Genomic DNA, 24805 nt, shown 5'->3' with positions numbered 1-24805 from the left:
TCCACACTGAACACTTGAGTTAAAAACATTACCTTTCATGACCACTTAGTTCTTTATATTTGTTTTTTGGTATAATTTAACATTTGTATATTCTGCGCTGAATCGTATATATTGGCATTAAAACCTGATGCCTTGATAGATATGAATCTTCTGTACTTGCACTTTTATGATTGTGTTGTAGTTTCAGTGACTTTTTTTGGTGCTTTCTCACAGTTTTATTTCCAAGTAAAAATATGTATTACATGAAATGTGACCAACTTTCCAGAGAATAAAACATCACTGTACAATATTAGCTGACATGATTCATTATAAACAGAACTAATAACAAGAATATAAACAACAACAAGATTAAACCAATGACAAAATCAGAGCAGATATAGATACAGGCATGGAAAATGCTGATTCATGACTCACTGTTTTGGAAAAGCTCACTTTATATGGACCCAGCCAATTACTGGTGTTCAGTAAAGAGTTAATTATGCACAGTTAATCCTGCTCTTATCATAACAAAAGCTTTACACTTTACACTTCATTTTTCATGTAGAATTTAGTTATGTCTAGTGGAACAGATTTAGCAAGAATGGAATATAATATTTACACATATGTCTTAATTAGTGTATAATCCTAAGATTTTTGGTTTTGTTACTTTAGAATGAGCCCTTAATGTGTACATACAGAGTGGGTCCCCTTCTACACAGAACACCATGTTTGTACAGTAGTCCAGAATGGACAAACCAAACACTGGCTCTACTTTATAGTTCAGATCTTTATTTTACCTCAAGGAGAAATTGGGAAACACTGACTCTACAGAGGGCCTTTCACATTTTTTGTAAGTTCTGTGGCCACCATAGATTCTCTTACATGCACTAGAGGCCACTAAATCCTTCACACTACTCATTTTATAATGAGAGTTTAGGCAGTATGGCAAAAATACATAGCAAGCCACTTTTTGTAAAATATCCAGAATTCCTTTAAACACACACACAAACATATCATTTTACAATTTGCTGTAATATACAAGGATTAAGTAACTATGGATCCCTTTCCCCTTAATTCTGTGCAAAAGCCCAACTTTTGATGCAGTTAACTGTAACATTGGGTACAAAATTTGTGGGAATTATGTAAGTGTGGTCTGACCTATCTAACAGACATAGGTGTGAATATGTTAATCAAGATAATGACTGATTATTAAATTATTTAACTTTAACCACAACCAGAACACCATGGAACATTATTTCAGTAAGTCTTCCAACCAGTTTTTAAACGAAGCACCAGTGATCTATCTCTTCCTGTGTTTGAGCTAAACCACATGATGATGTGTTCATGATGTAAATATAACACCTTTGTTTTGGGCATAGTTAACTGACATATGGATGTTGTAATGGTTTATATTTTGGCTTCACTTCTGCTACAGACAGCATTATATTCTTCAGAGTTTGTCACTGCTCAATTCATTTTGTGTAGTTTTTGTGGACATATTACTTCTGCTGACCTGATCGACAGAAATATACTTCTTTAACCCTGGGAAGCGTTTTACCATCATCTGTCTGAAGTAGTTTTGGAACTTTTGCCCAACAAATGTATAGAAGATGGGACTGATGCAGAAGTAAATGTAGGCAAGATTACGAGTGACTTGATCTGCATAACCTCTCCTCTTCCTTTCCTCACAGGTCTGGTGTCCATGGTCAGTCAGTAGTACAACATTGTATGGGATCCAGGAAATAAAAAATAACAGGACAATGACTAATATCAACCTGACTGTCTTGAACTTGGTAACTAATTTGGATGATATGATAGTGATAGCAATCCTAACATAGCAGTACACAATAACAATCAGAGGAAAGAGCAAGAAAAGAAAAAGCTGAATGTAAAATGCAGAATTTCTCAGATGGGTTACAGTAGTATCTGTGAGGTTACCAGGAAATTCCTGACAGAGTGTTGCTTTGTGAGGGCCGTAATAAAAACTTCTGTGTAGAATCATGGATGGGATGCACGCCAGACTGCTGACCAGCCACACCACAGCACAGCAGAGTAATGCGTAGCGTTGACTTCTCATTCGTGGTGCACCCAAGGAGTAAACGACTGCAAGGTGTCGGTCAAAGGTCAGGAGAGCCAGAAACAGGACAGAACTGTATAAGCCCAGGAAGTAGACACTGCCTACAATCTTGCACATAACGTTGCCAAAGATCCAGTTAGAGCGCTGATTGTACACTCCCAGGAATGGAAGGCTGCTCATGAAGATCAAGGAGGACATCACTAGGTTCAGCAGCAAAATGTTGGTCACAGTGGTCAGCCTCTCAAACCTAACAAATGACCATTTACATTGTTAAATGTTAAAAAAAGACACAAGCATTTTTTACAGTAATATTTTGCACCTTAACAATATATTTGGCAGAATGATTGGTGGAATAGAAATATATCTAGGCATCTTTAGCATCCATTTTAGACAAGCCTGATAACTAGCTAAACAGCTTAAAATCTGTTGAATGATAGGTAATACTACTGTATTTTGTTTGTAATTTTTTGTATCACAATGTTGCTTTTTTATTTTATATTTGTGTTGTGAAGTCCTGGCTTGAAAAGTCCTATATAAATAAAATTATTATTAATATTATACTGGAGTCCTGACATTGTAACTTGATGCCACTGTTTAACCTGGCACCTTTGAGAAGAACATTTCAAAGAAAATTAAATGCAGTCACGCATTTATTTAAACAGTCTATGTCCATTTCCAACTTTCAGAACTGGTTTGCATGGAGATTGAGAGATTCGTTATGAACCATGTATCACTGGCTGTCACTGATAATGGATTGTGATAACTGCTCTACATTTCAGAATAGGTTGTGCACTACTGACTCACAATTGTGAGTGTTTATGGTGATAAGTAATGTGAGTTGCCAAAGTTGGCATCAAAGTTAAAAATGTATGCAGTTATTCTACCTGAGAGTGCCACCCATATATAGAGTAGTCTGTTGAGGGAATTTAGTGCCATCACGTTACTATTTCAATTTGAGTTAGTTAGCTAGCACATGTTAGCATGCTAAATTAAGGTGGTCACCACAATAAACATTATACTTAACACTAGCATGTAAGCAATGTAATTTGAAAGCATGGTTCTTGGTTATTAATTAACCTCAACCAGAGAGAATTTGTCCAGACAAAGGAAATGTTTCTGCCAAAAGTATAATATGAATCCAATTTTTAAGGGGAGTTGCTAACTGCTACCATGATAAGATTAACATAACAAATGTGGTGTTTGTCTTAAATAGAGAATCTCTCAAATATCTTAGTTACACATACATGGTAAGCCTATGCCAAACACACTCATATCTGGCTCGATATATTATCATCACATTGTTGTGGTTTATCTATATGCTTACCATTATCAAAATAGTTTTTTTGGTTATAAGCTTTTTTTTCTATCATTTACAGAGGTTAATGCATCAAGGACCAATAATGATATTAATTTTGTTTCATTGCAGTTGTGCCTGTGGTTGTATCTGACTGAACCATCACTGAGTCCAACTAAGCTTTGTGAACAAAGAAAGTGAGGCTGGTTTAGAGATTTCATTTGTCATTTCTGAGCTCTGAATGGGCCAATAGAAAAAGAAATAGAAGAGGGTTCTTTACTTTACTTGAGCTCGCACCCTTATCAGCATAGCACCCAGGCATAGCATCTCTACAACCGTCAGTAATACACTGTATTATAAACACTCCTACAGCCCAAGACCGACGGAGACTTTGCCGAGTTCATCTCATTTGTGTTTCCACCAACATGAGAAATATTTTTACACTTCCTTGCTCACAAAGGTAGAAAGATTTCAGTGGTGTAGACAGTGACAGAGTAGAGGAATTCTTAGAGGGCTTGGAGAGATGAACTTTACCTACTGAAGAGCTACAGTATTCCTCTCTTGGTGGGCGCAAGAATAAGAAGCTCCTAGCATGACTTCAATGTTTGATAAACTCTCAGTCTGCATCAACCTGTCTGTTCTGTTTCCCAAATATCTTACACTGGTAAAATCATCGATCAACATGCATTTTACTCTCAGTTGCCAATTTATTATACATTGCAGTATGTAATAATACAACTGCCCTACATTATACCTCCATGAAAGTTATTTTCTAAGAGGTATTGATTCTACTTCATGGTCATTTTGGAGGCTGTATTTTGTGTTGCTGTTATATTATAGAACACTGTACTTTGGGGTATTCAGATATGCTTCCTACCTAATTTACACCAATGAGTGTGGCTAAAATGTTGCTTCACTTGCATTATAAATACTCAATTGTAAAAACATATATCTAAAATGTATTTGAGCCTTTAACTATTAATTCTGGACTTCTTAAATGTATAATATTTTTTTAGTATTAAATGTTATTGGCAGGGTTCACTTTACACAAGGGATTGTAATCCAGCACTACCATTTTTAATCTTATGTCAGTGGTATCAGCCTCACTATTCACTCTCCTAACACTGTATCAGAGCTGTAGCAGCTGTTTTTCTGTTGTATATTTAACTAAATAGTTCACTAGTGTTTGCTGCCCCCAGAATTCTGGGACTGTAGTATTGAATCACACTTGTTGCTGAATTGTAATGATTACAACTTTAATTTATTCCTATTACACATTTTAATACAGTAATTCACAGGTAATTGTAGTAAGGGCTGTGTGTACTTTACAAGTTTTCAAATGATACATTTACTTCCTCTAATTTCTTTAAACTGTTAAACTAACAATTAGTTTCATATTCTTTCATTTCTGCTGAGTTTTGTTTGTCCACTCACCGATGGATGATGACCAGGACCAGCCCGTTGCCAACCAGACTGAAGAGAAACATGAAGTAGTAGATGAAGGAAATTTGAGCTCCCAGATAGTTTACAGCTTCACTATCACATGGTTCTACTGGCACCCCATAGCTGTCATTGCCATTGTAATTATCCAATGTTGTATTTTCCATCTTCTCCTCAAATGTAAGCAGGGAAATCTGTGAGAAACACAAATGTAACAGTCATATATACAACATTCACAACATGATGCAGTGATGCAGTCAGTATTAAAGCAACACTGTAAAATTAGCAGCTGTATAGTAGAAAATGAGAACTATCAATCTCTGCATGCATGCAAATAAGAAGAGCTAGAAAACAATCCCTTTAACTGAGAACCTCCAAGGAGCCTCAGAGGCAAATCAGATGTTTGTGGGAATGAGGATCAGGCTAAGGTGAGCTGACTTACCGCCTGGCCAGCAGAGAAGCTTCTCCTTGTTGTCTGACTCTGAGGACCAGAGAGCTGTCTGACTCCCAGCTCCTCTCAAGTCACTCTATAATGAGACAGCCAGATAAGGGAAGGAAGTACCAGAAATGTGTGTTTCTATGTATGTGTGTGTTTTGGGGAGGAGCAGGCAGGCGAGGGGGGGGGCTGTCGTAAGATAGTTTCGTGGACAAATTTCATATTAAACTTCATTTAATTGGGAATAGTGTCCAAATGGGACAAAAGCCATGTCCCCAAATGTCCAATTGCAGATTTTTGGGTCAGTGCTTAAGGTTACAGTTAGGGGGTTATGTTTAGGGTTAGCATTAGACAAGTAGTGGTTATAATTTTGGTAAGGTTGAGTCTTCAGGAAATTTTGTCTATGAATTGTCCCCAAAAGTGACGTAGGACAACATGTGTATGTGTATGTCTGGGAGGAGAAGGGACTGGCTGACAAAGACAAGGTTGAACCCTTTAGAGCACAGCAGAGTACTGAAAGAATACTTTCTTCTACCAGAACCTTCTGTGTATCAGTGATCAACATGAAGATGAAATGAATGAGGAAGCTGAGTTTTTTTTTACATGAAGTGTTTATTTTACACCAGATCTACACAGGAGGCATAGAGCAAGCCACAGTGAGTGAGAGTTGTACAATTTCTACACAATAACTACAACACACAATCATTGCAGTTACAGTAAATAAAAGAAAATAGACTTGCATAAAAAAAGTTATCAGTTACCAGCCTCATTGTTACATTTACCTAAATACAAAGCTCTTAGTTATCTATGACAAATATGGAGATAGTCTGTACTATCTGTGTGTATGTGTGTGTGTTTGTGTTTTTGTTGTTTTAAAAATGTGCCCAGTTCCCTGAGCACTTGCCTACATTACCCATAAAGCAGAGCAGGCTGCCTTTTATATTTATGCCCCAAGTAGATGGAACCTCCTAGCTGAGGACCTGAGAGAGGATCCACACTGAACACTTAAGTTAAAAACATTACCTTTCATGACCACTAAATTCTTCATGTTTGTTTTTTGTATAATTTAACATTTGTATATTCTGCACTGATTCTTATATATTGGCATTAAAACCTGATGCCTTGATACATATGAATCTTCTGTACTTGCACTTTTATGATTGTGTTGTAGTTTCAGTGACTTTTTTTGGTGCTTTCTCACAGTTTTATTTCCAAGTAAAAATATGCATTACATGAAATGTGACCAACTTTCCAGAGAATAAAACATCACTGTACAATATTAGCTGACATGATTCATTATAAACAGAACTAATGACATAAACAATAACAAGATTAAACCAATGACAAAATCAGAGCAGATATAGATACAGGCATGGAAAATGCTGATTCATGACTCACTGTTTTGGAAAAACTCACTTTATATGGACCCGGCCAATACTGGTGTTCAGTAAGGGGTTATTTATGCACAGTTAATCCTGCTCTTGTCATAACAAAAGCATTACACTTTACAATTCATTTTTCATGTATGTGTGGATATTTTAAACAAGATAATGACTGATTATTAAATTATTTAACTTTAACCACAACCAGGACACCTTGGAACATTATTTCACATTATTTCTTTCAAATGGAGTTTCTCAGCTTTAAATGTAGAGCTTTATTTATCAACTTCTGGCCACTAGAGGACAGTAAGTCTTCCAACCAGTTTTTAAACGAAGCACCAGTGATCTATCTCTTTCTGTGTTTGAGCTAAACCACATGATGATGTGTTCATGATGTAAAGCTAACACCTTTGTTTTGGGCATAGGTAACTGACATATGGATGTTGTAATGGTTTATATTTTGTCTTCACTTCTGCTACAGACAGCATTATATTCTTCAGAGTTTGTCACTGCTCAATTCATTTTGTGTACTTGTTGTGGACATATTACTTCTGCTGACCTGATCAACAGAAATATACTTCTTTAAACCTGGGAAGCGTTTTACCATCATCTGTCTGAAGTAGTTTTGGAACTTTTGCCCAACAAATGTATAGAAGATGGGACTGATGCAGAAGTAAATGTAGGCAAGATTACGAGTGACTTGATCTGCAAAACCTCTCCTCTTCCTTTCCTCACAGGCCTGGTGTCCATGGTCAGTCAGTAGTACTACATTGTATGGGATCCAGGAAATAAAAAATAACAGGACAATGACTAATATCAACCTGACTGTCTTGAACTTGGTAACTAATTTGGATGATATGATAGTGATAGCAATCCTAACATAGCAGTACACAATAACAATCAGAGGAAAGAGCAAGAAAACAAAAAGCTGAATGTAAAATGCAGAATTTCTCAGATGGGTTACAGTAGTATTTTTGAGGTTACCAGGAAATTCCTGACAGAGTGTTGTTTTGTCAGTGTCGTGATAAAAAGTTCTGTGTAGAATCATGGATGGGGTGCACGCCAGACTGCTGACCAGCCACACCACAGCACAGCAGAGAAATGCGTAGCGTTGACTTCTCATTTGTAATGCTTCCAAGGAGTAAACGACTCCAAGGTGTCGGTCAAAGGTCAGGAGAGCCAGAAACAGGACAGAACTGTTGAAGCCCAGGAAGTAGACACTGCCTACAATCTTGCACATAACGTTGCCAAAGATCCAGTTATAGAGCTGATTGTACACTCCCAGGAATGGAAGGCTGCTCATGAAGACCAAGGAGGACATCACTAGGTTCAGCAGCAAAATGTTGGTCACAGTGGTCAGCCTCTCAAACCTAACAAATGACCATTTACATTGTTAAATGTTAAAAAAAGACACAAGCATTTTTTTACAGTAATATTTTGCAACTTAACAATATATTTGGCAGAATGATTGGTGGAATAGAAATATATCTAGGCATCTTTAGCATCCATTTTAGACAAGCCTGATAACTAGCTAAACAGCTTAAAATCTGTTGAATGATAGGTAATACTACTGTATTTTGTTTGTAATTTTTTGTATCACAATGTTGCTTTTTTATTTTATATTTGTGATGTGAAGTCCTGGCTTGAAAAGTCCTATATGAATAAAATTATTATTAATATTATACTGGAGTCCTGACATTGTAACTTGATGCCACTGTTTAACCTGGCACCTTTGAGAAGAACATTTCAAGGAAAATTAAATGCAGTCACACATTTATTTAAACAGTCTATGTCCATTTCCAACTTTCAGAACTGGTTTGCATGGAGATTGAGAGATTCGTTATGAACCATGTATCACTGGCTGACACTGATAATGGATTGATAACTGCTCTACATTTCAGAATAGGATGTGCACTACTGGCTCAGCATTGTCGATGTTTATGGTGATAAGTAATGTGAGTTGACAAAGTTGGCATCAAAGTTAAAAATGTATGCAATTATTCTACCTGAGAGTGCCACCCATATATAGAGTAGTCTGTTGAGGGAATTTAGTGCCATCACGTTACTATTTCAATTTGAGTTAGTTAGCTAGCACATGTTAGCATGCTAAATTAAGGTGGTAACCACAATAAACATTATACTTAACACTAGCATGTAAGCAATGTAATTTGAAAGCATGGTTCTTGGTTATTAATTAACCTCAACCAGAGAGAATTTGTCCAGACAAAGGAAATGTTTCTGCCAAAAGTATATTATGAATCCAATTTTTAAGGGGAGTTGCTAACTGCTACCATGATAAGATTAACATAACAAATGTGGTGTTTGTCTTAAATAGAGAATCTCTCAAATATCTTAGTTACACATACATGGTAAGCCTATGCCAAACACACTCATATCTGGCTCGATATATTATCATCACATTGTTGTGGTTTATCTATATGCTTACCATTATCAAAATAGTTTTTTGTTTGTTTTTTTTTCTATCATTTACAGAGGTTAATGCATCAAGGACCAATAATGATGTGCCTGTGGTTGTATCTGACTGAACCATCACTGAGTCCAACTAAGCTTTGTGGACAAAGAAAGTGAGGCTGGTTTAGAGATTTCATTTGTCATTTCTGAGCTCTGAATGGGCCAATAGAAAAAGAAATAGAAGAGGGTTCTTTACTTTCCTTGAGCTCTCACCCTTATCAGCATAGCACCCAGGCATAGCATCTCTACAACCGTCAGTAATACACTGTATTATAAACACTCCTACAGCCCAAGACCGACGGAGACTTTGCCGAGTTCATCTCATTTGTGTTTCCACCAACATGAGAAATATTTTTACACTTCCTTGCTCACAAAGGTAGAAAGATTTCAGTGGTGTAGACAGTGACAGAGTAGAGGAATTCTTAGAGGGCTTGGAGAGATGAACTTTACCTACTGAAGAGCTACAGTATTCCTCTCTTGGTGGGCGCAAGAATGAAGCTCCTAGCATGACTTCAATGTTTGATAAACTCTCAGTCTGCATCAACATGTCTGTTCTGTTTCCCAAATATCTTACACTGGTAAAATCATCGATCAACATGCATTTTACTCTCAGTTGCCAATTTATTATACATTGCAGTATGTAATAATACAACTGCCCTACATTATACCTACATGAAAGTTATTTTTTAAGAGGTATTGATTCTACTTCATGGTCATTTTGGAGGCTGTATTTTGTGTTGCTGGTATATTATAGAACACTGTACTTTGGGGTATTCAGATATGCTTCCTACCTAATTTACACCAATGAGTGTGGCTAAAATGTTGCTTCACTTGCATTATAAATACTCATTTGTAAAAACATATATCTGAAATGTATTTGAACCTTTAACTGTAAATTCTGGACTTCTTAAACATATAAAAAAAATTTAGTATTAAATGTTATTGGCAGGGTTCACTTTATACAAGGGATTGTAATCCAGCTCTACCGTTTTTAATCTTATCTCAGTAACATCAGCCTCACTGTTCACTCTCCTAACACTGTATCAGAGCTATAGCAGCTGTTTTTCTGTTGTATATTTCACTAAATATTTCACTAGTGTTTAAATCACACTTGTTGCTGAATTGTAATGATTACAACTTTAATTTACTGCTATTACACATTTTAATACAGTAATTCACAGGTAATTGTAGTAAGGGTTGTGTGTACTTTACATGTTTTCAAATGATACATTTACTTCCTCTAATTTCTTTAAACTGTTAAACTAACAATTAGTTTTATATTCTTTCATTTCTGCTGAGTTTTGTTTGTCCACTCACCGATAGATGATGACCAGGACCAGCCCGTTGCCAACCAGACTGAAGAGAAACATGAAGTAGTAGATGAAGGAAATTTGAGCTCCCAGATAGTTTGCACCGTCACTTTTACATGGTTCTACTAGCTTATCGCCACTGTTATCGTCTCCATAGTTGTAATCAAATGTTACATTTTCCATCTTCTCTTCAAATGTAAGCAGGGAAATCTGTGAGAAACACAAATGTAACAGTCATATATACAACATTCACAACATGATGCAGTGATGCAGTCAGTATCAAAGCAACACTGTAAAATTAGCAGCTGTATAGTAGAAAATGAGAACTATCAATCTCTGCATGCATGCAAATAAGAAGAGCTAGAAAACAATCCCTTTAACTGAGAACCTCCAAGGAGCCTCAGAGGTAAATCAGATGTTTGTGGGAATGAGGATCAGGCTAAACTGAGCTGACTTACCTCCTGGCCAGCAGAGAAGCTTCTCCTTGTTGTCTGACTCTGAGGACCAGAGAGCTGTCTGACTCCCAGCTCCTCTCAAGTCACTCTATAATGAGACAGCCAGATAAGGGAAGGAAGTACCAGAAATGTGTGTTTCTGTGTATGTGTGTGTTTTGGGGAGGAGCAGGCAGGCAGGGAGGTGGGGCTGTCATAGGATAATTTTGGGGACAAATTTCAGATTAAACTTCATTTAATTGGGAATAGTGTGTCCAAATGGGACAAAAGCCATGTCCCCAAATGCAAAAATGCAGATTTTTGGGTCAGTGCTTAAGGTTACAGTTAGGGGGTTAAGTTTAGGGTTAGCATTAGACAAGTAGTGGTTATAATTTTGGTAAGGTTGAATCTTCAGGAAAGTTGTGTCTATGAATTGTCCCCAAAAGTGACGTAGGACAACATGTGTATGTGTATGTCTGGGAGGAGAAGGGACTGGCTGACAAAGACAAGGTTGAGCCCTTTAGAGCACAGCAGAGTACTGAAAGAATACTTTCTTCTACCAGAACCTTCTGTGTATCAGTGATCGACATGAAGATGAAATGAATGAGGAAGCTGAGTTTTTTTTTACATGAAGTGTTTATTCTACATCAGATCTACACAGGAGGCATAGAGCAAGCCACAGTGAGTGAGTGTTGTACAATTTCTACACAATAACTACAACACACAATCATTGCAGTTACAGTAAATAAAAGAAAATAGACTTGACATAAAAAAAGTTGTCAGTTACCAGCCTCATTGTTACATTTACCTAAATACAAAGCTCTATGACAAATATGGAGATAATATCTCCAAAAACAAAAAAGTATGTGTGTGTGTGTGTGTGTGTGTGTGTGTGTGTGTGTGTGTGTGTGTGTGTGTGTGTGTGTGTGTGTGTGTGTGTGTGTGTGTGTGTGTGTTTTTTGTTTTTTTAAAAATGTGCCCAGTTCCCTGAGCACTTTCCTACATTACCCATAAAGCAGAGCAGGCTGCTTTTATATTTATGGATTTATAGGATCCACACTGAACACTTGAATTAAAAACATTACCTTTCATGACCACTTAGTTCTTTATATTTGTTTTTTGGTATAATTTAACATTTGTATATTCTGCACTGAATCTTATATATTGGCATTAAAACCTGATGCCTTGATACATATGAATCTTCTGTACTTGCACTTTTATGATTGTGTTGTAGTTTCAGTGACTTTTTTGGTGCTTTCTCACAGTTTTATTTCCAAGTAAAAATATGTATTACATGAAATGTGACCAACTTTCCAGAGAATAAAACATCACTGTACAATATTAGCTGACATGATTCATTATAAACAGAACTAATGACATAAACAATAACAAGATTAAACCAATGACAAAATCAGAGCAGATATAGATACAGGCATGGAAAATGCTGATTCATGACTCACTGTTTTGGAAAAGCTCACTTTATATGGACCCGGCCAATACTGGTGTTCAGTAAGGGGTTATTTATGCACAGTTAATCCTGCTCTTGTCATAACAAAATCATTACACTTTACAATTCATTTTTCATGTATGTGTGGATATTTTAAACAAGATAATGACTGATTATTAAATTATTTAACTTTAACCACAACCAGGACACCATGGAACATTATTTCACATTATTTCTTTCAAATGGAGTTTCTCAGCTTTAAATGTAGAGCTTTATTTATCAACTTCTGGCCACTAGAGGACAGTAAGTCTTCTAACCAGTTTTTAAACGAAGCACCAGTGATCTATCTCTTTCTGTGTTTGAGCTAAACCACATGATGATGTGTTCATGATGTAAAGCTAACACCTTTGTTTTGGGCATAGGTAACTGACATATGGATGTTGTAATGGTTTTTATTTTGGCTTCACTTCTGCTACAGACAGCATTATATTCTTCAGAGTTTGACACTGCTCAATTCATTTTGTGTAGTTTTTGTGGACATATTACTTCTGCTGACCTGATCAACAGAAATATACTTCTTTAACCCTGGGAAGCGTTTTACCATCATCTGTCTGAAGTAGTTTTGGAACTTTTTCCCAACAAATGTATAGAAGATGGGACTGATGCAGAAATAAATGTAGGCAAGATTACGAGTGACTTGATCTGCATAACCTCTCCTCTTCCTTTCCTCACAGGTCTGGTGTCCATGGTCAGTCAGTAGTACAACATTGTATGGGATCCAGGAAATATAAAATAACAGGACAATGACAAATATCAACCTGACTGTCTTGAACTTGGTAACTAATTTGGATGATATGACAGTGATAGCAATCCTAACATAGCAGCACACAATAACAATCAGAGGAAAGAGCAAGAAAACAAAAAGCTGAATGTAAAATGCAGAATTTCTCAGATGGGTTACAGTAGTATTTTTGAGGTTACCAGGAAATTCCTGACAGAGTATTGCGTCATCAACGGCGTAATGAAAACTTCTGTATAGAATCATGGATGGGATGCACGCCAGACTGCTGACCAGCCACACCACAGCACAGCAGAGAAATGCGTAGCGTTGACTTCTCATTCGTGGTGCTTCCAAGGAGTAAACGACTGCAAGGTGTCGGTCAAAGGTCAGGAGAGCCAGAAACAGGACAGAACTGTATAAGCCCAGGTAGTAGACACTGCCTACAATCTTGCACATAACGTTGCCAAAGATCCAGTTATAGAGCTGATTGTACACTCCCAGGAATGGAAGGCTGCTCATGAAGATCAAGGAGGACATCACTAGGTTCAGCAGCAAAATGTTGGTCACAGTGGTCAGCCTCTCAAACCTAACAAATGACCATTTACATTGTTAAATGTTAAAAAAAGACACAAGCATTTTTTACAGTAATATTTTGCAACTTAACAATATATTTGGCAGAATGATTGGTGGAATAGAAATATATCTAGGCATCTTTAGCATCCATTTTAGACAAGCCTGATAACTAGCTAAACAGCTTAAAATCTGTTGAATGATAGGTAATACTACTGTATTTTGTTATTATTATTAATATTATACTAGAGTCCTGAAACTGTACCTTGATGCCACTGTTTAACCTGGCACCTTTGAGAAGAACATTTCAAGGAAAATTAAATGCAGTCACACATTTATTTAAACAGTCTATGTCCATTTCCAACTTTCAGAACTGGTTTGCATGGAGATTGAGAGATTCGTTATGAACCATGTATCACTGGCTGTCACTGATAATGGATTGATAACTGCTCTACATTTCAGAATAGGATGTGCACTACTGGCTCAGCATTGTCGATGTTTATGGTGATAAGTAATGTGAGCTGACAAAGTTGGCATCAAAGTTAAAAATGTATGCAATTATTCTACCTGAGAGTGCCACCCATATATAGAGTAGTCTGTTGAGGGAATTTAGTGCCATCACGTTACTATTTCAATTTGAGTTAGTTAGGTAGCAAATGTTAGCATGCTAAATTGAGGTGGTCACCACAATAAACATTATATTGTTCATTATATTTATTGTTCTTGGTTATTAATTAACCTCAACCAGAGAGAATTTGTCCAGACAAAGGAAATGTTTCTGCCAAAAGTATAATATGAGTCCAATTTTTAGGGGAGTTGCTAACTGCTACCATGATAAGATTAACATAACAAATGTGGTGTTTGTCTTAAATAAAGAATCTCTCAAATATCTTAGTTACACATACATGGTAAACCTATGCCAAACACACTCATATCTGGCTCGATATATTATCATCACATTGTTGTGGTTTAACTATATGCTTACCATTATCAAAATTGTTATTTGGTTATAAACTTTTTTTCTATCATTTACAGAGGTTAATGCATCAAGGACCGATAATGATATTAATTTTGTTTCATTTCAGTTGTGCCTGCCTTACATTATACCTCCATGAAGGTTATTTTTTAAGAGGTATTGATTCCACTTCATGGTCATTTTGGAGGCTGTATTTTGTGTTGCTGGTATATTATAGAACACTGTACTTTGGGGTATTCAGATATGCTTCCTACCTAATTTACACCAATGAGTGTGGCTAAAATGGTGCTTCACTTGCATTATGAATACTCAATTGTAAAAACATATATCTAAAATGTATTTGAGCCTTTAACTTTTAATTCTGGACTTCTTAAACGTATAGTATTTTTTTAGTATTAAATGTTATTGGCAGGGTTCACTTTACACAAGGGATTGTAATGCAGCACTACCATTTTTAATCTTATGTCAGTGGTATCAGCCTCACTGTTCACTCTCCTAACACTGTATCAGAGATGTAGCAGCTGTTTTTCTGTTGTATATTTAACTAAATTTTTCACTAGTGTTTGCTGCCCCCAGAATTCTGGGACTGTAGTATTAAATCACACTTGTTGCTGAATTGTAATGATTACAACTTTAATTTATTCCTATTACACATTTTCATACAGTAATTCACAGGTAATTATAGTAAGGGTTGTGTGTACTTTACAAGTTTTCAAATGATACATTTACTTCCTCTAATTTCTTTAAACTGTTAAACCAACAATTAGTTTTATATTCTTTCATTTCTGCTGAGTTTTGTTTGTCCACTCACCGATGGATGATGACCAGGACCAGCCCGTTGCCAACCAGACTGAAGAGAAACATGAAGTAGTAGATGAAGGAAATTTGAGCTCCCAGATAGTTTGCACCGTCACTATCACATGGTTCTACTGGCACCTTGTCGCTGCCATTGTCATTATAGTAATAATCCAATGTTGTAGTTTCCATCTTCTCCTCAAATGTAAGCAGGGAAATCTGTGAGAAACACAAATGTAACAGTCATACATACAGCATTCACAGTATGATGCAGTGATGCAGTCAGTATCAAAGCAACACTGTAAAATTAGCTGCTGTATAGTAGAATATGAGAACGATCAATCTCTGCATGCATGCAAATAAGAAGAGCTAGAAAACAATCCCTTTAGCTGAGAACCTCCAAGGAGCCTCAGAGGTAAATCAGATGTTTGTGAGAATGAGGATCAGGCTAAGCTGAGCTGACTTACCACCTGGCCAGCAGAGAAGCTTCTCCTTGTTGTCTGACTCTGAGGACCAGAGAGCTGTGTGACTCAACTCAACTCACTCCATAATAAGTCACCCAGATTGGGGAAGGAAGTACCAGGAATGTGTGTTTCTGTGTATGTGTGTGTTTTGGGGAGGAGCATGCAGGCAAGGAGGAGACTGTCATAGGATAGTTTCGGGTACAAATTTCAGATTAAAGTTAAGTTCATTGGGAATAGTGTGTCCAAATGGGACAAAAGCCATGTCCCCAAATGTCAAATTGCAGATTTTTGGGTCAGTGCTTAAGGTCACAGTTAGGGGGTTAAGTGTAGGGTTAGCATTAGACAAGTAGTGGTTATAATTTTGGTAAGGTTGAGTCTTCAGGAAAATTGTGTCTATGAATTGTCCCCAAAAGTGACGTAGGACAACATGTGTATGTGTTTGTCGAAGTGACTGGCTGACAAAGACAAGGTTGAGCCCTTTAGAGCACAGCAGAGTACTGAAAGAATACTTTCTTCTACCAGAACCTTCTGTGTATCAGTGATCAACATGAAGATGAAATGAATGAGGAAGTAGAGTTTTTTTTACATGAAGTGTTTATTTTACACCAGATCTACACAGGAGGCATAGAGCAAGCCACAGTAAGTGAGTGTTGTACAATTTCTACACAATAACTACAACACACAATCATTGCAGTTACAGTAAATAAAGGAAAATAGACTTGCATAAAAAAAAGTTATCAGTTACCAGCCTCATTGTTACATTTACCTAAATACAAAGCAGTTAGTTATCTGTGACAAATATGGAGATAGTCTCTACTATCTGTGTGTGTGTGTGTGTGTGTGTGTGTGTGTGTGTGTGTGTATGTGTGTGTGTGTGTGTGTGTGTTTGTGTTTTTTTTGTTTTAAAAATGTGCCCAGTTCTCTGAGCACTTGCCTAGATTACCCATAAAAATATGCATTACATGAAATGTGACCAACATGCCAGAGAATAAAACATCACTGTACAATATTAGCTGACATGATTCATTATAAACAGAACAAATAACAAGAACATAAACAACAACAAGATCAAACCAATGACAAAATCAGAGCAGATATAGATACAGGCATGGAAAATGCTGATGCATGACTCACTGTTTTGGAAAAGCTCACTTTATATGGACCCGGCCAATACTGGTGTTCAGTAAAGAGTTAATTATGCACAGTTAATCCTGCTCTTATCATAACAAAAGCATTACACTTTATACTACATTTTTCATGTAGAATTTAGTTATGGCTAGTGGAACAGATTTAGCAAGAATGGAATATAATATTTACACATATGTCTTAATTAGTGTATAATCCTAAGATTTTTGGTTTTGTTACTTTAGAATGAGCCTTTAATGTGTACATACAGAGTGGGTCCTCTTCTACACAGAACACCATGTTTGTACAGTAGTCCAGAATGGACAAACCAAACACTGGCTCTACTTTATAGTTCAGATCTTTATTTTACCTCAAGGAGAAATTGGGAAACACTGACTCTACAGAGAGCCTTTCACATTTTTTGTAACTTCTGTGGCCACCATAGATTCTCTTACATGCACTAGAGGCCACTAAATCCTTCACACTACTCATTTTATAATGAGAGTTTAGGCAGTATGGCAAAAATACATAGCAAGCCACTTTTTGTAAAATATCCAGAATTCCTTTAAACACACACACAAACATATCATTTTACAATTTGCTGTAATATAAAAGGATTAAGTAACTATGGATCCCTTTCCCCTTAATTCTGTGCAAAAGCCCAACTTTTGATGCAGTTAACTGTAACATTGGGTACAACATTTGTGGGAATAGTGTAAGTGTGGTCTGACCTATCTAACAGACATAGGTGTGAATATGTTAAACAAGATAATGACTGATTATTAAATTATTTAACTTTAACCACAACCAGGACACCATGGAACATTATTTCACATTATTTCTTTCAAATGGAGTTTCTCAGCTTTAAATGTAGAGCTTTATTTATCAACTTCTGGCCACTAGAGGACAGTAAGTCTTCCAACCAGTTTTTAAACGAAGCACCAGTGATCTATCTCTTTCTGTGTTTGAGCTAAACCACATGATGATGTGTTCATGATGTAAAGCTAACACCTTTGTTTTGGGCATAGGTAACTGACATATGGATGTTGTAATGGTTTTTATTTTGGCTTCACTTCTGCTACAGACAGCATTATATTCTTCAGAGTTTGTCACTGCTCAATTCATTTTGTGTAGTTTTTGTGGACATATTACTGCTGACCTGATCGACAGAAATATACTTCTTTAACCCTGGGAAACGTTTTACCATCATCTGTCTGAAGTAGTTTTGGAACTTTTTCCCAACAAATGTATAGAAGATGGGACTGATGCAGAAGTAAATGTAGGCAAGATTACGAGTGACTTGATCTGCATAACCTCTCCTCTTCCTTTCCTCACAGCTCTGGTGTCCATTGTCAGTCAGTAGTACAACATTGTATGGGATCCAGGAAATAAAAAATAACAGGACAATGACTAATATCAACCTGACTGTCTTGAACTTGGTAACTAATTTGGATGATATGATAGTGATAGCAATCCTAACATAGCAGTACACAATAACAATCAGAGGAAAGAGCAAGAAAACAAAAAGCTGAATGTAAAATGCAGAATTTCTCAGATGGGTTACAGTATTATGTGCAAGGTTACCAGAAAATTCCTGACAGAGTGTTGCTTTGTGAGGGCCGTAATGAAAAGTTCTGTGTAGAATCATGGATGGGATGCAAGCCAGACTGCTGACCAGCCACACCACAGCACAGCAGAGAAATGCGTAGCGTTGACTTCTCATTCGTGGTGCACCCAAGGAGTAAACGACTGCAAGGTGTAGGTCAAAGGTCAGGAGAGCCAGAAACAGGACAGAACTGTATAAGCCCAGGTAGTAGACACTGCCTACAATCTTGCACATAACGTTGCCAAAGATCCAGTTAGAGCACTGATTGTACACTCCCAGGAATGGAAGGCTGCTCATGAAGATCAAGGAGGACATCACTAGGTTCAGCAGCAAAATGTTGGTCACAGTGGTCAGCCTCTCAAACCTAACAAATGACCATTTACATTGTTAAATGTTAAAAAAAGACACAAGCATTTTTTACAGTAATATTTTGCACCTTAACAATATATTTGGCAGAATGATTGGTGGAATAGAAATATATCTAGGCATCTTTAGCATCCATTTTAGACAAGCCTGATAACTAACTAAACCGCTTAAAATTTGTTGAATGATATGTAATTCTACTGTATTTTGTTTGTAATTTTTTGTATCACAATGTTGCTTTTTTATTTTATATTTGTGTTGTGAAGTCCTGGCTTGAAAAGTCCTATATGAATAAAATTATTATTAATATTATACTGGAGTCCTGAAATTGTAACTTGATGCCACTGTTCAACCTGGCACCTTTGAGAAGAACATTTCAAGGAACATTAAATGCAGTCACGTATTCATTTAAACAGTCTATGTCCATTTCCAACTTTCAGAACTGGTTTGCATGGAGATTGAGAGATTCGTTATGAACCATGTATCACTGGCTGTCACTGATAATGGATTGTGATAACTGCTCTACATTTCAGAATAGGTTGTGCACTACTGGCTCACCATTGTGAGTGTTTATGGTGATAAGTAATGTGAGCTGACAAAGTTGGCATCAAAGTTAAAAATGTATGCAATTATTCTGCCTGAGAGTGCCACCCATATATAGAGTAGTCTGTTGAGGGAATTTAGTGCCATCATGTTACTATTTCAATTTGAGTTAGTTAGCTAGCACATGTTAGCATGCTAAATTGAGGTGGTCACCACAATAAACATTATACTTAACACTAGCATGTAAGCAATATAATTTGAAAGCATGGTTCTTGGTTATTAATTAACCTCAACCAGAGAGAATTTGTCCAGACAAAGGAAATGTTTCTGCCAAAAGTATAATATGAATCCAATTTTTAGGGGAGTTGCTAACTGCTACCATGATAAGATTAGCATAACAAATGTGGTGTTTGTCTTAAATAGAGAATCTCTCAAATATCTTAGTTACACATACATGGTAAGCCTATGCCAAACACACTCATATCTGGCTCGATATATTATCATCACATTGTTGTGGTTTATCTATATGCTTACTATTATCAAAATAGTGTTTTTGGTTATAAGCTTTTTTTCTATCATTTACAGAGGTTAATGCATCAAGGACCTATAATGATATTAATTTTGTTTCATTGCAGTTGTGCCTGCCCTACATTATACCTCCATGAAGGTTATTTTTTAAGAGGTATTGATTCCACTTCATGGTCATTTTGGAGGCTGTATTTTGTGTTGCTGGTATATTATAGAACACTGTACTTTGGGGTATTCAGATATGCTTCCTACCTAATTTACACCAATGAGTGTGGCTAAAATGGTGCTTCACTTGCATTATGAATACTCAATTGTAAAAACATATATCTAAAATGTATTTGAGCCTTTAACTGTTAATTCTGGACTTATTAAACGTATAATATTTTTTTAGTATTAAATGTTGTTGGCAGGGTTCACTTTACACAAGGGATTGTAATCCAGCACTACCGTTTTTAATCTGATCTCAGTGGTATCAGCCTCACTGTTCACTCTCCTAACACTGTATCAGAGCTGTAGCAGCTGTTTTTCTGTTGTATATTTAACTAAATATTTCACTAGTGTTTGCTGCCCCCAGAATTATGGGACTGTAGTATTAAATCACACTTGTTGCTGAATTGTAATGATTACAACTTTAATTTACTCCTATTACACATTTTAATACAGTAATTCACAGGTAATTATAGTAAGGGTTGTGTGTACTTTACAAGTTTTCAAATGATACATTTACTTCCTCTCATTTCTTTAAACTGTTAAACTAACAATTAGTTTCATATTCTTTCATTTCTGCTGAGTTTTGTTTGTCCACTCACCGATGGATGATGACCAGGACCAGCCCGTTGCCAACCAGACTGAAGAGAAACATGAAGTAGTAGATGAAGGAAATTTGAGCTCCCAGATAGTTTGCACCGTCACTATCACATGGTACTAACGTCTCCTCATAGCTGTCATTGCCATCGTAATCATCCAATGTTGTACTTTCCATCTTCTCCTCAAATGTAAGCAGGGAAATCTGTGAGAAACACAAATGTAACAGTCATATATACAGCATTCACAACATGATGCAGTGATGCAGTCAGTATCAAAGCAACACTGTAAAATTAGCTGCTGTATAGTAGAATATGAGAACTATCAATGTCTGCATGCATGCAAATAAGACGAGCTAGAAAACAATCCCTTTAACTGAGAACCTCCAAGGAGCCTCAGAGGTAAATCAGATGTTTGTGGGAATGAGGATCAGGCTAAGCTGAGCTGACTTACCGCCTGGCCAGCAGAGAAGCTTCTCCTTGTTGTCTGACTCTGAGGACCAGAGAGCTGTGTGACTCAACTCAACTCACTCCATAATAAGTCAGCCAGATAGGGGAAGGAAGTACCAGGAATGTGTGTTTCTGTGTATGTGTGTGTTGTGGGGAGGAGCAGGCAGGCATGGAGGAGACTGTCATAGGATAGTTTCGGGTACAAATTTCAGATTAAAGTTCAGTTAATTGGGAATAGTGTGTCCAAATGGGACAAAAGCCATGTCCCCAAATGTCAAATTGCAGATTTTTGGGTCAGTGCTTAATGTTACAGTTAGGGGGTTAAGTTTAGGGTTAGCATTAGACAAATAGTGGTTATAATTTTGTTAAGGTTGAGTCTTCAGGAAAATTGTGTCTATGAATTGTCCCCAAAAAAGACATAGGACAACATGTGTATGTGTTTGTCTTTGAGGAGAAGTGACTGGCTGACAAAGACAAGGTTGAACCCTTTAGAGCACAGCAGAGTACTGAAAGAATACTTTCTTCTACCAGAACCTTCTGTGTATCAGTGATCGACATGAAGATGAAATGAATGAGGAAGCTGAGTTTTTTTACATGAAGTGTTTATTTTACACCAGATCTACACAGGAGGCATAGAGCAAGCCACAGTGAGTGAGTGTTGTCAGGGCCGGCCCGTGGCATAGGCAGTATAGGCAAATGCTAAGGGCGCTGTCCATCCAGGGGGCGCCACAAATGGGGGAAGAAAAAAAATGTAACTTCCACTATTCTTAAAACTACTTGGTGTCATGTCTTAATATGAAGATAATAAGTCCACATTAATTTAACTGCATAGCCAAGCCTGTTAAATAGGAATACTAATAATAATAATGATGACACGTTACTTTCCTAAGACGCCCCCCTGCTACCTGGGGGAGGATGGTCGTTTTTTAACGTGACCCCAAGGCAAGCTCGACAACAACATGTCAAAATGTCCCAAACTGTCTGGTGCCCAGGGGAGGAAAAAAAGAAAAGAAGAGGAGGAAAAACGAGACAAAGACAGAGGTAATGTTACAATCAAGATGATGTCATGACATTATTTGTCTGTTGCAGAACGACGATAACGTTGTTAACCATTAGCATAACATGGTTTGTTGTTAAACTGTTAGTTTTAACGCCAGTTAATCTTATGGAAGAGCCTAAGTTGTTATGGAAAATAGTAATGTAACTACTCCCACCTTACTTTCCAGCAAGCACATTTTGGTCTAAAAGACGTGTATCTATGGTAACCGGTGAAAAGACGTTGAAAATTGGTTGAAAAGTGAAAGTTTTTTTTTACCGGCTATATGGAGACATTTATTCAACGTTCACATAGAAAAATAGAAAACATATTTCACCGGGAATTGCTGTATAGAAAAGTCCCAGCTTATTTAGTGTGCAGACATAGTCTATATATAGTTTCATATTTATATTTTATTCAACATTAAATGCTTTGAAATTACGTTTTGTTTAGACGTCATTTCACCTCCTCTCATTTATAGAAAAAACGTCAATCAATACAATCTCTGTAGAAAGCTACAACTGAGCTAATTATCAACCGACAACAAACAAATGTGTGTTTTGTGACACGTTGATGTTGTAACTGTTTTTAGACGGCTGAAAAGACGTTCAGACCTCATATCAACCTGTTTTTAACCGGAAATCAAACGTTGAAATTAGGGTTTGTGCTCGCTGGGTTTCCTCAGGGAAATATGTAAGTATTAGATCTTATCAGCATTTTTATTAACATCTGGTTAGCTAAGGTTTTCTTAGCTTGTAATAGTCAATCAAAATGCTATTCCTTTTCCACCCTTTTATTATAGTTGTAAGCCTAGCTGTATGTTGTGTTACAGTTCATATTGTCTAAAGTGTGTTTATAGTGTTAAACTTTACATCAGTGTTAAAGTGCACATCATTCATGTTATAGCATAACTTATCATTCCCACATTCTATATTATACTGCAGTTTACTACTTCTTTGCATTCTGCTAATCAGTATTTTGTTGTAATGACAATAAAATTGAATCTTATATAATGTGCATATCAGAAAAAGTACATTGTATATTGTACAGTATAGTGAACATCATGCATCTCTTAGATTTTTCATTTATATTATTTCATTTCATTTTATTCTTGAAATCATATTCATTATTAGACTGGTGTCACATACTCCACTTCTCTCTTCAGATGCACTGTTGAGGTTTCTCAGTCCCACCCCTGCAAATCTTGGGCCACCTCCAGCATCAAGCGCTCCTCCTGTTGCCTCCACCTCAGCAGCACAACCCAGAAGTGATGCAGCAGCATGTCACTTGTTTACACTTTTTATTTTGTGGGTATTTAAATCTTATACTTTATGTAAGCTATTTATATTATATTTCAAATATTAATTTCATATTTTTTTGTATTTCTTTCTAATTTGTTCTAAGTATTTTGTTTGGGCAATTGCTTTCTTTAAATAAAAGAATGTCCAAGATAAAGCTATTCAGTTTCTTGTGAGTATGTACACCAGCAGTGGAATTTACTTCGATGCAAGGGGGGTGCCACCTAAAATCTTGCCTAGGGCGCCACATTGGTTAGGGCCGGGTCTGAGTGTTGTACAATTTCTACACAATAACTACAACACACAATCATTGCAGTTACAGTAAATGAAAGAAAATAGACTTACATAAAAAAAGTTCAGTTACCAGCCTCATTGTTACATTTACCTAAATACAAAGCAGTTAGTTATCTGTGACAAATATGGAGATAGTCTGTACTATCCGTGTGTGTGTGTGTGTGTGTGTGTGTGTGTGTGTGCGTTTGTGTTTGTGTTTTTGTTGTTTTAAAATGTGCCCAGTTCCCTGAGCACTTGCCTAGATTACCCATAAAAATATGCATTACATGAAATGTGACCAACATGCCATAGAATAAAACATCACTGTACAATATTAGCTGACATGATTCATTATAAACAGAACTAATAACAAGAACATAAACAACAACAAGATTGAACCAATGACAAAATCAGAGCAGATATATATACAGGCATGGAAAATACTGATTCATGACTCACTGTCTTGGAAAAGCTCATTTTATATGGACACGGCCAATTACTGGTGTTCAGTAAAGAGTTAATTATGCACAGTTAATCCTGCTCTTATCATAACAAAAGCATTACACTTTACACTTCATTTTTCATGTAGAATTTAGTTATGTCTAGTGGAACAGATTTAGCAAGAATGGAATATAATATTTATACATATGTCTTAATTAGTGTATAATCCTAAGATTTTTGGTTTTGTTACTTTAGAATGAGCCCTTAATGTGTACATACAGAGTGGGTCCCCTTCTACACAGAATACCATGTTTGTACAGTAGTCCAGAATGGACAAACCAAACACTGGCTCTACTTTATAGTTCAGATCTTTATTTTACCTCAAGGAGAAATTGGGAAACACTGACTCTACAGAGGGCCTTTCACATTTTTTGTAAGTTCTGTGGCCACCATAGATTCTCTTACATGCACTAGAGGCCACTAAA

General features: G+C 36.6%; 4 protein-coding genes across 6 annotated transcripts; all 4 read right to left on the bottom strand.

Moving 5' to 3' along the window:
* Window positions 1-1344: 1344 nt before the first annotated feature.
* LOC128382368 (C-C chemokine receptor type 1-like) lies at window positions 1345-4930 on the bottom strand (the record flags this gene model as incomplete). Its single annotated transcript, XM_053342363.1, has 2 exons — window positions 1345-2303; window positions 4785-4930. Coding segments are annotated over 2 exons (1020 nt in total), but the record flags the coding sequence as incomplete, so codon positions are not given.
* A 12-nt stretch (window positions 4931-4942) lies between these two features.
* Window positions 4943-10903, bottom strand: LOC128382221 (C-C chemokine receptor type 1-like). 3 transcript variants are annotated; one of them, XM_053342208.1, is made up of 3 exons: window positions 10849-10884; window positions 10398-10600; window positions 7086-7978 (listed from the first exon to the last, which is right to left on the bottom strand). In XM_053342208.1, exons 2-3 carry the CDS (start codon window positions 10571-10573, stop codon window positions 7105-7107), a joined length of 1050 nt encoding a protein of 349 aa, XP_053198183.1. In that variant the 5' UTR covers window positions 10574-10600; window positions 10849-10884; the 3' UTR covers window positions 7086-7104. The 3 variants fall into 3 exon arrangements, 1 of the variants encoding a protein (XP_053198183.1); XR_008323708.1 differs by lacking the exons at window positions 7086-7978; window positions 10398-10600 and adding an exon at window positions 4943-4984 and having other exon boundaries at window positions 10849-10903; XR_008323707.1 differs by lacking the exons at window positions 7086-7978; window positions 10398-10600; window positions 10849-10884 and adding exons at window positions 4943-4984; window positions 5233-5302.
* Window positions 10904-12676: 1773 nt separating this feature from the next.
* LOC128382218 (C-C chemokine receptor type 3-like) lies at window positions 12677-15582 on the bottom strand. Its single transcript, XM_053342206.1, has 2 exons — window positions 15407-15582; window positions 12677-13635 (listed from the first exon to the last, which is right to left on the bottom strand). Exons 1-2 carry the CDS (start codon window positions 15580-15582, stop codon window positions 12762-12764), a joined length of 1050 nt encoding a protein of 349 aa, XP_053198181.1. The 3' UTR covers window positions 12677-12761.
* A 2062-nt stretch (window positions 15583-17644) lies between these two features.
* Window positions 17645-21001, bottom strand: LOC128382225 (C-C chemokine receptor type 1-like). Its single transcript, XM_053342210.1, has 2 exons — window positions 20829-21001; window positions 17645-18949 (listed from the first exon to the last, which is right to left on the bottom strand). The coding sequence occupies exons 1-2, from the start codon at window positions 20999-21001 to the stop codon at window positions 18079-18081; spliced, it is 1044 nt and encodes a 347-aa protein (XP_053198185.1). The 3' UTR covers window positions 17645-18078.
* Between the last annotated feature and the right edge of the window lie 3804 nt (window positions 21002-24805).

The sequence above is a fragment of the Scomber japonicus genome, chromosome 21 (assembly GCF_027409825.1).
Source record: "Scomber japonicus isolate fScoJap1 chromosome 21, fScoJap1.pri, whole genome shotgun sequence".
In the NCBI taxonomy this organism is placed as follows: Eukaryota; Metazoa; Chordata; class Actinopteri; order Scombriformes; family Scombridae; genus Scomber; species Scomber japonicus.
Note: the sequence above shows the minus strand (reverse complement) of the source record. Positions and strands in the feature narration are given on the sequence as shown.

Coding starts and splice junctions, on each gene's coding strand:
- LOC128382225 (XM_053342210.1), bottom strand. CDS start 21,001: ATGGAAAGTACAACATTGGATGATTACGATGGCAATGACAGCTATGAG. Junction 18,950..20,828: donor GTCCTGGTCATCATCCATCG/GTGAGTGGACAA, acceptor GTCATTTGTTAG/GTTTGAGAGGCTGACCACTG.
- LOC128382221 (XM_053342208.1), bottom strand. CDS start 10,573: ATGGAAAATGTAACATTTGATTACAACTATGGAGACGATAACAGTGGC. Junction 7,979..10,397: donor GTCCTGGTCATCATCTATCG/GTGAGTGGACAA, acceptor GTCATTTGTTAG/GTTTGAGAGGCTGACCACTG.
- LOC128382218 (XM_053342206.1), bottom strand. CDS start 15,582: ATGGAAACTACAACATTGGATTATTACTATAATGACAATGGCAGCGAC. Junction 13,636..15,406: donor GTCCTGGTCATCATCCATCG/GTGAGTGGACAA, acceptor GTCATTTGTTAG/GTTTGAGAGGCTGACCACTG.